This window comes from Moschus berezovskii, chromosome 14, assembly GCF_049115385.1.
Source record: "Moschus berezovskii isolate FMDL1 chromosome 14, NW_MosBer_1.0, whole genome shotgun sequence".
Classification (NCBI taxonomy): Eukaryota; Metazoa; Chordata; class Mammalia; order Artiodactyla; family Moschidae; genus Moschus; species Moschus berezovskii.
Window position 1 is genome coordinate 20,716,655 of NC_142473.1, and position 14,877 is coordinate 20,731,531.

The window sequence follows — 14,877 nt, forward strand, 5'->3', positions numbered from 1 at the left end:
ATGTCCATCTGCAGACGAATGGATAAGAAAGCTGTGGTACATATACACAATGGAGTATTACTCAGCCATTAAAAAGAATAATTTGAATCAGTTCTAATGAGGTGGATGAAACTGGAGCCTATTATACAGAGTGAAGTAAGCCAGAAAGAAAAACACCAATACAGTATACTAACACATATATATGGAATTTAGAAAGATGCAAATGATAACCCTGTATACGAGACAGCAAAAGAGACACAGATGTATAGAACAGTCTTTGGGACTCTGTGGGAGAGCGTGAGGGTGGGATGATTTGGGAGAATGGCATTGAAACATGTATATTATCATATATGAAATGAATCGCCAATTCAGGGTCGATGCATGTTACAGGATGCTCGGGGCTGGTGTGCGGGGATGACCCAGAGGGAGGATAAGGGGTGGAGGGAGGTGGGAGGGGGGTCCAGGAAGGGGAACTCATGTACACCCGGGGCGGATTCATGTCAATGTATGGGAAAACCAACCAATATAATATTGTAAAATAATTAGCCTCCAATAAAAATAAAAATAACAATAAAAAAAAAAAAAAAGAAGAGCCTGGTGGGCTGCCATCTATGGGGTCGGTCTAGTTGTTCTGTGAGATGAATTTCTAATTAAAAGTTGCAAGAACCCTGTTCCCTTCCTGAAAATTCACTGGTCAAGAAGAAACATTGCTGCACTGTGTATGTTGCAGAAACTCTGTCTCTGTTCACTGGATTGAGTAGAAATGTAGAGACTGAATTTGGGTGAAATAGAAAAGAGTAGCTTTTATTGCTTTGCCAGGCAAAGGCACCACAGTGAGTTAATGCCCTCAGGACTGTATGACCAACCCTGGAGCAGGTAGTGAGGTGTTTTATAGTGTTCAAGGAGCAGGGCATGATCAGCTCATGGAAAATTGTTGGATTGGTTGGTATCAAGATGACATTTCAAGCATCATCAATTTTCTGGCTTCAACCAGTCTAGGGTCTATGTGCTTGTGGTCAGCAGTTTTCATCTGAAGTAGATCCTACTTCCCATAAATATATTGATGGGAAAAACTGGACCATCATTTGAGACTAGTGGTCATGTTTATTTTTGTTTTTCAGACAGTTCTGTGAAATGAGCTCCTAGCAAGAAGTTGCATACACCCTCTTTCTTTCCAGAAAACTCACTTGTATTTCCAGAGGCAATCCTGCAGTGAATAGAAGATAGGCAACAATAGTCTTTGTCAGGCACCTACCAGGTCCCAGGTATCTGGCTTTCTACAAATACTACTTTCACCATCAGGCCTTAATTTCAAAACTGACAAATAGCATATTTATCAGCAGTCTTGGCAATGAAAAGGACACCTGGGACACACTGAGCTCTTCCAAGGATAACCTTGTGTAAGCAGGGAGTTCTGTATATGGTGCATTGCATACACTAGTTTTACTGCCCTAGTTAGGCCTAGGTGCCTTTAGATCTTCCAAATGCCTGGCAATGTTCAGGAAAAACTGCACTGATTTCAAACTGGATATAATGTTTAGCTTCTGTCTGAGGCATCAGGTATGTTTCCAGAATTAATTGTAAGCACAATGTCTGTTTTCTTTTTTGATTTATTCACTTTATTTTTTAAATTTATTTTAATTGGAGGCTAATTACTTTACAATATTGTGGTGGTTTTTGCCATACATCGACATGAATCAGCCATGGGTGTACATGTGTCCCCCATCCTGAAGTCCCTTCCACCTCCCTCCTATCCCTCTGGGTTGTCCCAGAGACTGGCTTTGAGTGCCCTGCTTCATGCATCGGACTTGCACTGGTCATCTATTTTACATATGGTAATAAACATGTTTCACTGCTATTCTCTCAAATCATCCCACTATTACCTTCTCCCGCAGAGTCCAAAAGTCTGCTCTTTACATCTGTGTCTATTTTGCTGTCTTGCATAACACTGCATCTCAGGTTTATTCACTGAAGCAGATTAGCCTCGCACATAAGACTGACTACACCTATGCTCCTGAGGCTGTCTGAAAGGTGTGAAAATCTAGCTATTCAAGGAAGAGAGCAGTGTGTTGGTCTTCACTCTGCATACACAGACTTGATCCCAACAGCTAACACAGATTCATGCTACTCAGGACCACCCTCCCACCCCCACCCCCTATTAGAGACTTTCAGAACAGTTTTCTCCCAGGGAAAATGGTGACGACGCAAGAGTCCTACAAGTCCTGAAAGGCACTTATTGCATTAGATTGAGTAAGTCTTCTCGTAAAATGCTGCGGAAAACCTGGACCATACTTTGAGACTAGTGGTGCCCATTAGTTAGAGTGCTGTGAAATGAGCTCCTAGCTAGGAATTGCACATTCCCTGCTTATTTGGAGAAAACTCACTTGCCTTTTTAGAGGTATTCTTGCAGTGAATAGAAGACAGGCTACAACAGTGTTTTTTTAGGCCGCTTTGAGGCCATAACTATCTGGCTTTCAAAAGGGGAGAATATGACTTTTGCCATCAGGCCTTAATTTCAAAGTTGACACAAAGCATATTTACCTACAATTACTGACCAGCGAGAAGACGCTTCTGGGACACAATGAAATCCTTCAATTAATAAACTTATGCAGGCAGGGTGTTCTTCATGTGGTGAATGATACACTCTACTGACCTGGTTATGCCTAGGCAACTTTGCATGTTCCAAACACCTAGCAATATTCAGGGGAAAATGGCACTGTTTTTAGGCTGGATCTAAAGTGTAGTTTCTGTTTGAGGTAGAGAGATGTCAGGTATGAGTTCACAGAATGAACATTAAGCACAGTTTTCTGGTTTGTTTTTTTCATGAAGCTCAGGTTTACTCACTGAGACAGACTGGAATTTCACAGACCAGCTAGAACTGTGTTTCTTGGGCTCTGTGAAAGCTGTGGAAATCTAACTATCCATTGAAGAAAGCAGAACCTCCCAGGGTTCCATAGCTAGCTACCTCCTGGATTTGGAGGAGCTATTGGAATATCAAGAGACCTGCCAAAATACTTTTCCAATGTGTCATGTGCAGCTGAGTGAAGGTCTTTCTGCCATGGGAAAATAAGGGTGAGAGTTTTCAAAGGGATGGAAAGGGTTGGATCCCATTCAATAAATTATGTTGTTTCTCACAAGTTGGATTAAAGGAAGAACTTTTATGCGTGGTGTCCTCTCCATGGATGGAAGTTAACACAGGTGGCTGAAGCAGGTAGGGTTTCATTTCAAAGACACATAACACCCTGTTTCTGTAGCCTACATCGAGTCATTCCTCAAAACACGAGCTGCACTGAGAATATAAACAAAGTGCTCTTCACCCCACATATGTCGTTAGAATCTCCCATAGTCCCCAGAAGACTTTTTTTAAAAAGCTAATAACACAAATTTGTGTGTGTGTGTGACTTCATTCTTCCTCAAGGAAAGTTGTATTTTGTGTGCTGCATTTGTTCCATAACCGTGTAAATCTAACATTTGTGTCTCTTATGTCATGTGGCACTTAAAGCTATGTGGTCAAAATGGGACCAGAAGGAAAAGATTTTCAGATGGCATAGTTTCACTTGAACCTCCTATAAGAAACATCAGTCAGTTGTTTCTTACCGTAAGAAAGGAGTACTGTGCACTGCGTTCTTTCATTGACTGTAAGATATACTTGAAGTGTGGATGTATGAATTATCCTCGGTAAGTCATCCATTGTACTGCTTTTTCCATGGGTACTGTATGAAGTTGCACAAAGCTCTGCACTCTCAAAACAAGAGGGAGTGAAGGCCTTTCACACTGCAGGAAAAGACTTGTTTCCCATAGAGAACAAGGATGCATTTCTTACATGCTTGATGAACTGAGATTTACACAGCTTGTTCTTGCAGGGTATGGAGCTTGTGCTTGGGATTAACTGGTGAAATATTTTCTATATCTGCCAAACTACTTTCCCCACATTTCCTTGAAGGCTGCGGTGGAGGTCTCTGTTCAATGGACAAATAAGAGAGAGGGAGGCAGGTGGTAGGGATGGAAGGGGAGCCTTTCCGAGTCTCCAAAGGGGCTTGCTTCCCACTACAGTCACTGTGTTTCTCACAAGCTACATAAAAGAACTTTTATGGACACGGGATGGAACTCAATCAAGTGGCTAAAGCCAGCAGTTTTATTTCATAGGCTTGTAACTCCCATGTTTCTTTCTATCTTGAGTCATCCTCTAAGTGATAATCCACACAAGAATATATGAGCAAGGCTTCTTCAATGCATGGACAATGAAGTGTTCCCCATAGTAAGCAGAACTTGTTACCAAGCATATAGTTTCTTTAGCAGTTTTTCTGCTTCTATGAAGGGAAGTTATACTTTCCTTGTGCATTATGTATGTGTGTGATGATGGCTTCCATAAAGGTGTGTATCTAGCATTGATCACTGTTAAGTGATGCTGAACTCCTCTCGGTGTGCTGAATGTGATTGAAAGGAAAAGTCTTTCATGGGACATAAACAAACATGACTTTCATATAAGGAGAAGATAGCCAATTTTTTCCTAATGTAAGGAAGAATGCCCTGTGTTCTTTCATTGAATGTAAGATGTATTTCCAGTACAGTGTATATAATATATTGCTTCAGAGATCTGTAAAACTGCTCTTTATCGACGGTACTTGACAGCTGTGCAGAACTTTGTATTCTAAAGATGTGTAAGAGTGAAGGCCTTTAATACTGTAAGAAAACCCTTGTTTGTCAGAAAACATATATATTTCTTATAAGCTACAGAAAGTTTTATACAGACTTGTTCTTCAGTGTATGAAACTTGTATCAGGATTTGAGGTTTCTAGTGATATATTTGAGATACCTACAAATCTACCCTTTCTAGTGTGGAAAGGTAGAAATGTCAGTCACTGCCAAGCTGGTGTAAATCTGACCAGAATTTCTCTGGTGGTCTGTGGTCCATGGCAGGAGTTATTTTAAAAGCTATATATAAATTTTTTAACTTTGTTTTAAAGAGTTTTCTTATGTAAATACAAATATTTAAAATAAATTATCTTGCTCTTTAAATATAAAAAAGAAAATCATCTATTTCATCTAGATGCTAAAACATGTTAGCCTGTTGTTGTTGTTCAGTTGCTAAGTCATGTCCAACTCTTTGCCACCCTATGGACTGCAGCATGCCAAGCTCCTCTGTCCTCTATCTCCTGGAGTTTCCTTAAATTCATGTCCATTGAATTGATGATGCTATCTAACCAGCTCTTTCTCTGTCAACTCCTTTTCCTTTTATCTTTCTTAGCATTAGGGTATTTTACGAGTCAGTTCTTCCTATCAGGTGACCAAAGTATTGGAGCTTCAGCATTAGTCCTTAAAATGATTCAGTTCAGTTCAATCGCTCAGTCGTGTCCGACTCTTTGCCACCCCATGAATCACAGCACGCCAGGCCTCCCTGTCCATCACCAACTCCCGGAGTTCACTCAAACTTATGTCCATAGAGTTGATGATGCCATCCAGCCATCTCATTCTCTGTCGTCCCCTTCTCCTCCTGCCCCCAATCCCTCCCAGGATCAGGGTCGTTTCCAGTGATTCAACTCTTCGCATGAGGTGGCCAAAGTATTGCAGTTTCAGCTTTAGCATCAGTCCTGCCAATGAACACCCAGGATTGATCTCCTTTAGAATGGACTGGTTAGATCCCCTTGCAGTCCAAGGGACTCTCAAGAGTCTTCTCCAACACCACAGTTCAAAAGCATCAATTCTTCGGCGATCAGCTTTCTTCACAGTCCAACTCTCACATCCATATATGACGACTGGAAAAACCATAGCCTTGACTAGATGGACCTTGGTTGGCAAAGTAATGTCTCTGCTTTTTAATATGCTATCTAGGTTGGTCATAACTTTCCTTCCAAGAAGTAAGTGTCTTAATGTCATGGCTGCAATCAGCATCCGCAGTGATTTTGGAGCCCCCCAAAATAAAGTTTGACACTGTTTCCCCATCTATTTGCCATGAAGTGATGGGACCAGATGCCATTATCTTTGTTTTCTGAATGTTGAGCTTCAAGCCAAACTTTTAACTCCTCTTTCACTTTCATCAAGAGGCTCTTTAGTTCCTCTTCACTTTCTGCCATAAGGGTGGTGTCATCTGCATATCTGAGGTTATTGATATTTCTCCCGGCAATCTTGATTCCAGCTTGTGCTTCTTCCAGCCCAGCGTTCCTCATGATGTACTCTGCATATAAGTTAAATAAGCAGGGTGACAATATATAGCCTTGTCATATAGCAACAGTTCTAACTGTTGCTTCTTGATCTGCGTAAGGTTTCTCAGGAGACAGGTAAGGTGGTCTGATATTCCCATCTCTTTAAGAATTTTCAGTTTGCTGTGATCCACATAGTCAAAGGATTTAGTACAGTCAATGAAGCAGAAGTAGATGATTTTCTGGAACTCCCTTGCTTTCTGCATGATCCAACCAATGTTGATAATTTGATCTCTGGTTTCCTTGCCTTTTCTAAACCCAGCTTGTACATCTGGAAGTCCTCGGTTCAAATACTGCTGAAGCCTAGCTTGAAGGATATTGGGCATAACCTTGCTAGCACGTGAAATGAGAACAATTGTATGGTAGTCGGAATATTCTTGGCATTGCCCTTCTTTGGAACTGGAATGAAAACTGATCTTTTCCAGTCCTGTGGCCACTGATGAGTTTTCCAAATTTGCTGAAGTACTGAGTGTAGAATCATTTCTTAGGATTTTAAATAGCCCAGCTGTTAGTAATATGTTGAACTTCAAATAAAAATGCAAGTGTTAAAAAAAAAAAAGCGAAAGTGTTAGTCATTAATGTCCACCTCTATTGCGACCTCATGGACTGTAGCCCACCAGGCTCTTTTGTCCGTGAAATTTCCCAGACAAGAATAGTGGAGTGCATTGCCATTTACTTCAGGGAACTTCTGCAGGGATCAAACCCAGGTCTCCTGCATTACAGGCTGATGTAAGGTGCTATAATGCATGTCAGAAATAAAACTATTTTTAGCCTATAATTCTTTCCTCTCATATCATGAACCTTACAAATTCACTTAAAGGGAAAGTTTATAATCTTGTACTGAAATTCCATGACAAAAGTAATCAATATCTATTTATTGATCACTACTGTTTCTGAAGGGCTTCCCTGCTGGTTCAGTGGTAAAGAATCCACCTGGCAGAGAGGAAGACACTGGAACCCACCAAAAAAAGATACCCCACATCCAAGGACAAAGGAGAAGCCACAGCAAAATGGTAGGAGGGAAACAATTATGAGAAAATCAAATCCTATACCTGCTGGGTAGGCGACTCACAAACTGGAGAACAATAATACCAAGGAAGTTCTCACACTGTAGTGAAGATTTTAGGCCCCACTGACAGAAGAATGGGTAAAGATGTGGTACATATATACACATACACACAATGGAATATTACTCAGCCATTAAAAAGAACGAAATAAGGGCATTTGCAGCAACATGGATGGACGCAGAGAGTGTCATATTGAGTGAAGTCAGACAGAGAAGGAGAAATATCATATGAAAACCCTTACATGTGGAGTCTAAAAAGAAATAATACAAATTAACTTATAAAACAGAAAGAGACTCACAAAGTTAGAAAACAAACTCATGGTTGCCAGGGGGAAAGGATAGTTAGGACTCTGGCAAGGTCATGTACACACTGCTATACTTAAAATGGATAACCAACAAAAACCTATTGTATAGCACACGGAACTTTGCTCAATGTTATGTGCCAGCCTTGATGGGCCTCAGAGAGGTTTGGGGGAGAATGGATATAGGCATATGTATGGCTGAGTCTCTTTACTTTTCACCTGAAACTATTACAACATTGTTAATCGACTATGAAGTCACTCAGTCATGTCTGACTCTTTGTGACCCCATGGACTATACAGCCGACCAGGCTCTTCTGTCCATGGAATTTTCTAGGCAAGAATACTGGAGTGGGTTGCCATTCCCTTCTCCAGGGTACTTTCCTGATCCAGAGATCAAACCCATGTCCTGCATCATTTATTGTGTCTTTCCTTCTAGAATATAAGCTCAACAAGGGCATTGACTTTGTATTTTTCTTGTTCACTGTTCCCCTCCCAGAACTTAAAATAGTGACTGGTACATTGTACAGTTTCAGTGTTTTTATTGGACGAAAATCCCTGCCTTAATGTATGGGTACTATCCAACTGACTAAGATTTTACTGAGTACCTATGATTCATGGGTTCACAAAGAGTCGGGCACGACTGAGCGACTGAACTAACTAATGATGTGTCAAGCTCTGTGCTAGGCAAGTGCAGTGACAGAGTGGTTATCATCTGTGATTTTACAGTGCTAACAATCACAGATAAAATTTCAGACAATTTTCTGCTGCTGCTGCTGCTAAGTCGCTTCAGTCGTGTCCAACTCTGTGAGACCCCATAAACGGCAGCCAACCAGGCTCCGCTGACCAGGGATTCTCCAGGCAAGAACACTGGAGTAGGTTGCCATTTCCTTCTCCAGACAATTTTCTACTGAACAGGAATATTTATTATTGATAAAATGTTATGTGATTACTTCATTAAGATTCTACATAATTCAGTTCATTTAGCAACACTTTATAACAAGTTTATTGTCAAAATGCTGGATTCTTACCCTAAGATCCCAAATATTTCACGAACTACTTCAATTACTTTTAAAAACAATCCCTGTTCCTCCATCACAGATTAAGTGATGTCAGCAATAGTAGTAGACTGAATATATCCTAACTAGTCTCTACTTTCGAATTTCTCCCAGGCACTCTCCTTTGATACTTTTCCACACACTTTCTCTTTAATTGAAAAATATAGGCAATTTAATCTCTTTTTTAAAAAAAAAACGTCGAGCACTTCTTCCCTGTATATAATATGTTCATAGAGATAATCAGACCTTTTGAAGAATTACACACCAGTTCCCCTGATCATAGTAACTTTGCAGTATGCTGATATTACTCAAAGTCTGGCAGGCAGCTTCCAATTCTCCCTCACAAAACACATGGTAATAACGATGAAACACAGGACTTGGGTCATGGGATCCTAATGAACCAAGTGACTCAACACGCTTGTCCTTACCAGGATTTCCCTTAAAGTGCCAGGGAACCAGTAAGTCTTGAGAATGAAAAGAAGTCCTGTTAGTGTGAATAGGCAACTTAGAATTAGCAACATTCCTTGAATTACATCCTCCATCTTGAAAGTCATTTATGGAGGAGACAGAATGAGCTGAATCTTGACGGCCTACATTAGGCAACTCTTTCACAAGCAACTCTTGCACTGATGTATCATTGCTGATTTCCTCTTTCATGCCTTGACTAGTTCTGTTTTCTCTAAGATATTTGGACTTCTTCTTATTATATTCTTGCTCCATAGCCCAAACATAGATGAGTGCCTTCCCACCAGGTCTTAGGAGTCGAACAAGTTCTTGGAGAGCTGCCACTCTACGCTCCTAGTGGAAAAAAACAAAAAACAAACTATATTGTAATTTATCAGCCAGAAAGAGATACAGAAAGGAAATGGGAAATATGATTGACTACAGGACTGTTTTCAATTAAGATGGACAGTACAGAAAATCAAACATAAGACAAATCTTATATAAAACAAAAAAAGGAAAAAAGAAGAATTGTGTTCTGCAATCAAGGGGGGTAAAAGAATAAATAGAAAATATATTTTTTTCTTTCCAATAATAATACAGAGGCACAGAAGGTGTTCTGTTTTGTTTTGAATTCAGTTAAGGTGCCAGTTAACTCCAGAGGAATCTGTTACTGCTTAGATCAGGAGAAAATGAGTAACACTCAGAAGTAATAAGATCTTTTTTTCTAATAAAATATTAAATTCACTTATTTTAAAATTAGAAATTGTGACTAATTAAAAACATCAGCATACCACTAGCAGTTAAATATTTGAGTTTTGAAAAAAAAGAATATGAAAAGAAGAAAAACAGAATGGGAAGAACATGAAACTCAGATCTTGGGAATGAGAGAAAGAGCTGAGGAAGCAAGATGGGAAACAGAAATAGAGAAAAAGCTCAGAGGCTGAGAAGAGAGAACAAATACTCAAGAGGCCTACAGCTGATCTCTTAAAGTCTCATAGCTCAAGTTCTGCAACTCTGTGGATCTGAGGAAGGCATTTAAAGATGAGCAAGACTTGACACAACTGAGAAACTGAACTAAACTGAAGACTTGATGAAAGTGAAAGAGGAGAGTGAAAAGGTTGGCTTGAAGCTCAACATTCAGAAAACTAAGATAATGGCATCTGGTCCCATCACTTCATGGGAAATAGATGGAAAAACAGTGGAAACAGTGTCAGACTTTATTTTGGGGGGCTCCAAAATCACTGCAGATGCTGATTGCAGCCATGAAATTAAAAGATGCTTACTCCTTGGAAGGAAAGTTATGACCAACCTAGATAGCATATTAAAAAGCAGAGACATTACTTTGCCAACCAAGGTCCATCTAGTCAAGGCTATGGTTTTTCCCGTGGTCATGTATGGATGTGAGAGTTGGACTGTGAAGAAAGCTGATCGCCAAAGAAATGATGCTTTTGAACTGTGGTGTTGGAGAAGACTCTTGAGAGTCCCCTGGACTGCAAGAAGATCCAACCAGTCCATTCTAAAGGAGATCAATCCTGGGTGTTCACTGGCAGGACTGATGCTAAAAGATGAAACTCCAATACTTTGGCCACCTCATGCGACGAGTTGACTCACTGGAAAAGACTCTGATGCTGGGAAAGGTTGGGGGCGGGAGGAGAAGGGGACGACAGAGAATGAGATGGCTGGATGGCATCACCGACTCTGTGGACATGAGTTTGAGTGAACTCCGTGAATTAGTGATGGACAGGGAGGCCCGGCGTGCCGGGGTCGCGGAGAGTCAGACACAACTGAGCGACTGAACTGAACTGAAGACTCAGGCAGGAAAAAGGCAGAAATATGCAGCAGTAAAGCATAGTCACAACAGACCTGTGTTTAAGCAAGCACAACTCCCATGTATCTCATCTCCATTCCACAAGCTTTCTTTAAAAACTGGGGTACACTTCATGACATGGAAAGAAAGCAAAAGCTGAGATGTAGTCCAAATCAGTAAAATCTATTAACATTTCCTGCCACTTAGTATTGCCCCAGAGGTCTCTGAGACTACCTCAGTTCTTTTCATTCTTTTACTTTATTCTTCTTTCCAGCAGTTATTTCCACCATTTTATCTTCCAGCTCAATGATCCGTTCTTCTGCTTCAGATATTCTGCTATTAATTCCTTTTAGAGTATTTTTAATTTCATTAATTGTGTTGTTTGCCTTTGCATGTTTATTCTTTAATCCTTCTAGGTCTTAATTGATTCTGGCATTTTCTTCATTCTATTTTCAAGGTTTCTGATCATCTTTATTATCATTAGTCTGAATTATTTTTCAGGTAGTTTGCCTATTACTACATTCATGGACTTCTTCATTTATGGACTTCTGTGTTTCTAGTTTACTCCTTCATTTGTGCAGTATTTCTCTGCCTTTTCATTATTTTTTAAAAACTTACTGTGTTTGAGGTCTCCTTTCCCCTAGCTTCAAGGCTGAATTCTTTCTTCCTCTTGGTTTCTGCCCTCCTAAGGCTGGTCCAGTGGTTTGTGTAAGCTTCCCACAGGGTGACATTTGCCCTGAGTTTGTTTTTTTTCCCCTCTGATGGGGCAGGGCTGAGTGAGGTGGTAATCCTGTCTGCTGATGACTGGGTTTGTATTTTTGTCTTGTTTGTTGTTTGGATGAGGAGTCCTGTACAGGGTGCTACTGGTAGTTGGGTGATGCTCGGTCTTGTATTCAAGTGGTTTCCTTTGTGGGAGTTCTCACTATTTGATACTCCAAGGATTAGGAGTTCTCTGATAATCTAGGGTCTTGGAGTCAGTGCTCCCACTCCAAAGGCTCAGGGCTTGATCTCTTGCCAGAAATGGAGATTCCACAGGTGGTTTGTTATGGCATTAAATAAGATTAAAACAAATACCCAAACACAAGAAACCAAAGATGAACCACAGACAAGTGTAGTTACAAAATCAGGCAAATAATAATTAAAATAATGGAATATACACATATATACCCATAAGCAAACTCAAAACAGTCCAACAAAAGTAAAGTATAATAGACTGACTCTGCAAACAAAGGAAACCAAAAATGATATCCACTAGTTAAGAACAAAATTAACTAAAGCACAAAATGGAAAACAAAACTAAAGCAAGGTGTCAACTGGGGAATAAAGCAACGTAAACAAAACAAACAAATATGGTGAGAAAAAGAAAGGAAAGAAAGAAAAGACTAGAAATGCAAAGTTAAACAGAGATAGACAAAGATTTATATATATTAAAGGTTAACTGCAAGGGGAAAAGGACAGGAAAAGTAAACAAAGGAATAAATTTAGAAAAAATAATAATAGCTTTAAAAATTTTTTAAGTTAAAATTATAAAGAAAGGAAAACTCCACAGAACTTCAAAAGGCCAATGCAGAGGGAGAGGTTTATAACAGCAATACAAAGTGTGATTTAACAAAACTCAAAAGCTTAATTAGATCTCACAGTGCTAATAAAACTGACAACTACAACACAGGGGAATAAAAGGAAAAGAGGAAAAAAATCCAAAAGAAACTACAGAACAAGTCAAAACATAAGAAAAATTAATGTTTTTCTTGAGTCACTGCTGTCAGAGTCCTTCCCCTCAATGGGAGTCACAGTCCACTTCGCCTCCCTAGGATGCCCTCCAACACTGTGCTGGTCTCTGGACCTGCTGTGGGGGCAGCTCAGATTCTAATCTGTTCCTTCTCCTGTGTGTTCTTGCCTCCAATGTCCACAGCTATCAGAACTAGTGCGTTTGCTTTTGTGGGTGTTCTCAATGTCCTTCTATATATTCAATAGATACAGTGTCTGCCTAATTGATTGTGTGGATTTAATCTTCAGCTGGTAGAGCTGGTGGGAAGGTTTTGGGTCTTATTCCTCAGCCACACTGCCCCTGGGTTTCAACTGTGGTTTTATCCCCATCTCTGCATGTGGGTCGTCCACTGGAGTTGGCTCCTAAGTCTGCCCTGGAGGACTTGGGTGTGCCCCAGTGAGGACTAGTTGTGGAGGTGGTGCAGCTGCTTGGGTCGTAGGGGTTCTGGCAGCACCAGGTTCTCAGGGGAATTGGCGGCTAGGGCAGCAGGAAATATAGTGCTATAGAAGGGTATGGTAACCAGTATTGCCTGGAGAAGCCCCTCACTGACAGAGAAGCCTGGCAGGCCACAGTCCACAGGGTTGCAAAGAGTTGGACACAACTGAAGAGAACCCATGTGCATTGATGCAAGACTTTTCTGCCTGTGGCAGCTCTGCCCCAGTGAGGGTTAAGCGTGAAGGTGGCATGGCTGCTTGGGTGAAGGGGACCCTGACAGCACCAAGTGTGCAGGGACACAGACTGCCGCAGCCGCAGGAGTTATGGCCCTATCAGAGTCTTTTCTCAAGCCTCTGGTAGTTGGCAATCAGAAGGCCTCTTTGACTAGTCTTTCTCCATAGCTCTACCCCTTCAGGCATTTAGAGGTCTCCCTTGTCTGGGGTCCTTCTCTGTTGTTTGGCGCATCAGGCACATAGACGGGCCCTCCAACTGGGGTCCTACTCTGTAGATCGGAGTGTCAGGCACTTAAAGGGGCACCTCGGGTGGGGTCCTACTCTCTTGTTCCGTGCGTCAGGTGTTTGATGGGCCAGACTCTCCATTGTTGAGCTACCAATGCTGGCATGTGGGGGGAGAGAGGCTACGGTGTTTGATCCACTATGCATGGCTCAGCAGTATCACCTTGCTTCCATGGCTGCCTGGCTTTCCTCCACAGACATGTCCCACCACAATCTCCTCCCTCATGTCCCCTCAGTCCATCTCTCTATAGTCAACAGCAGTCCTTGCCCTGGGATTGCTCCAGAACCCCTACACTCCAGCTTCCAGCTGCTGTGGCTTCTAGGGGACCTGCATTCCTGTCCAGGGTACACATGACTGCAGCAAGGACTGTCTGATTCTCATTCCATTTAGTCTGTCACAGATCGGCTGCTTCACTCTCAGTCTTAAATGTTTCTCCTCTGACCTAGCAATTGCCCTGATGTGGGGATTGGACCCCTGCTTCAGTTCCCCCACCTGCTGAGGGCAGACTTTCCCCCTAGTTCCTTCATCCTACGGAGTTCTGCGTGGTTCTATATATTCTTTTCTGGTGGTCAGGTACTCTGTCTGCTCTCAGCTGGTGTTCTGCAAGCACTTCTGTGTCTGAAGGTGCACTCCTGATGTATCCGTGGAGAGAGATATACTCCTCCACCATCTTCTTCTTTCTTCCTGCCACTTAGTTATAAGTTTTTGGAGCAAGAAAGACAATACTTACTGCTGTAGCAAAATGGTGAATAACAGCAATGGAAATGCAAGCATCACAAGATCCACTGCGGATTGGTACTGCCAAAGCATCACAGACAAAGGCCTGATATTGCCTCTCTCTACAAATGTCCACAAGGTTTTGGCTATGATCACAGCCAATCTGTAAGAGATAAAGAATTTCAAAACATCTTGTTTAAATGCCATAAAGTTATTAGACAGATTTCATATTCATTGTGAAAGGGTCTGGGACTATGATATCAGTTCTTCAGTTCAGTTCAGTTCAGTCGCTCAGTCGTGTCCGACTCTCTGCGACCCCATGAATCACAGCACGCCAGGCCTCCCTGTCCATCACCAATTCCTGGAGTACACTCAAACTCATGTCCACAGAGTCGGTGATGCCATCCAGCCATCTCATTCTCTGTCGTCCCCTTCTCCTCCCGCCCCCAACCTTTCCCAGCATCAGAGTCTTTTCCAGTGAGTCAACTCGTCGCATGAGGTGGCCAAAGTATTGGAGTTTCAGCTTTAGCATCAGTCCTTCCAATGAACACCCAGGATTGATCTCCTTTAGAATGGACTGGTTGGATC

The 14,877-nt window shown here is 41.5% G+C and overlaps 1 protein-coding gene across 1 annotated transcript in view; it reads right to left on the reverse strand.

Moving 5' to 3' along the window:
- Positions 1–393: 393 nt before the first annotated feature.
- Positions 394–14,877, reverse strand: part of ALKBH8 (alkB homolog 8, tRNA methyltransferase) — a 130,989-nt gene continuing 116,505 nt past the window's right edge. The window contains exons 11-12 of the mRNA XM_055422944.2: positions 14,303–14,452; positions 394–9,400 (exon numbers count right to left, since the gene is read on the reverse strand). Of these exons, the coding sequence (XP_055278919.2) occupies positions 8,843–9,400; positions 14,303–14,452 (708 nt within the window). The 3' untranslated portion in view covers positions 394–8,842. The remainder of the gene's footprint in view (positions 9,401–14,302; positions 14,453–14,877) is intronic.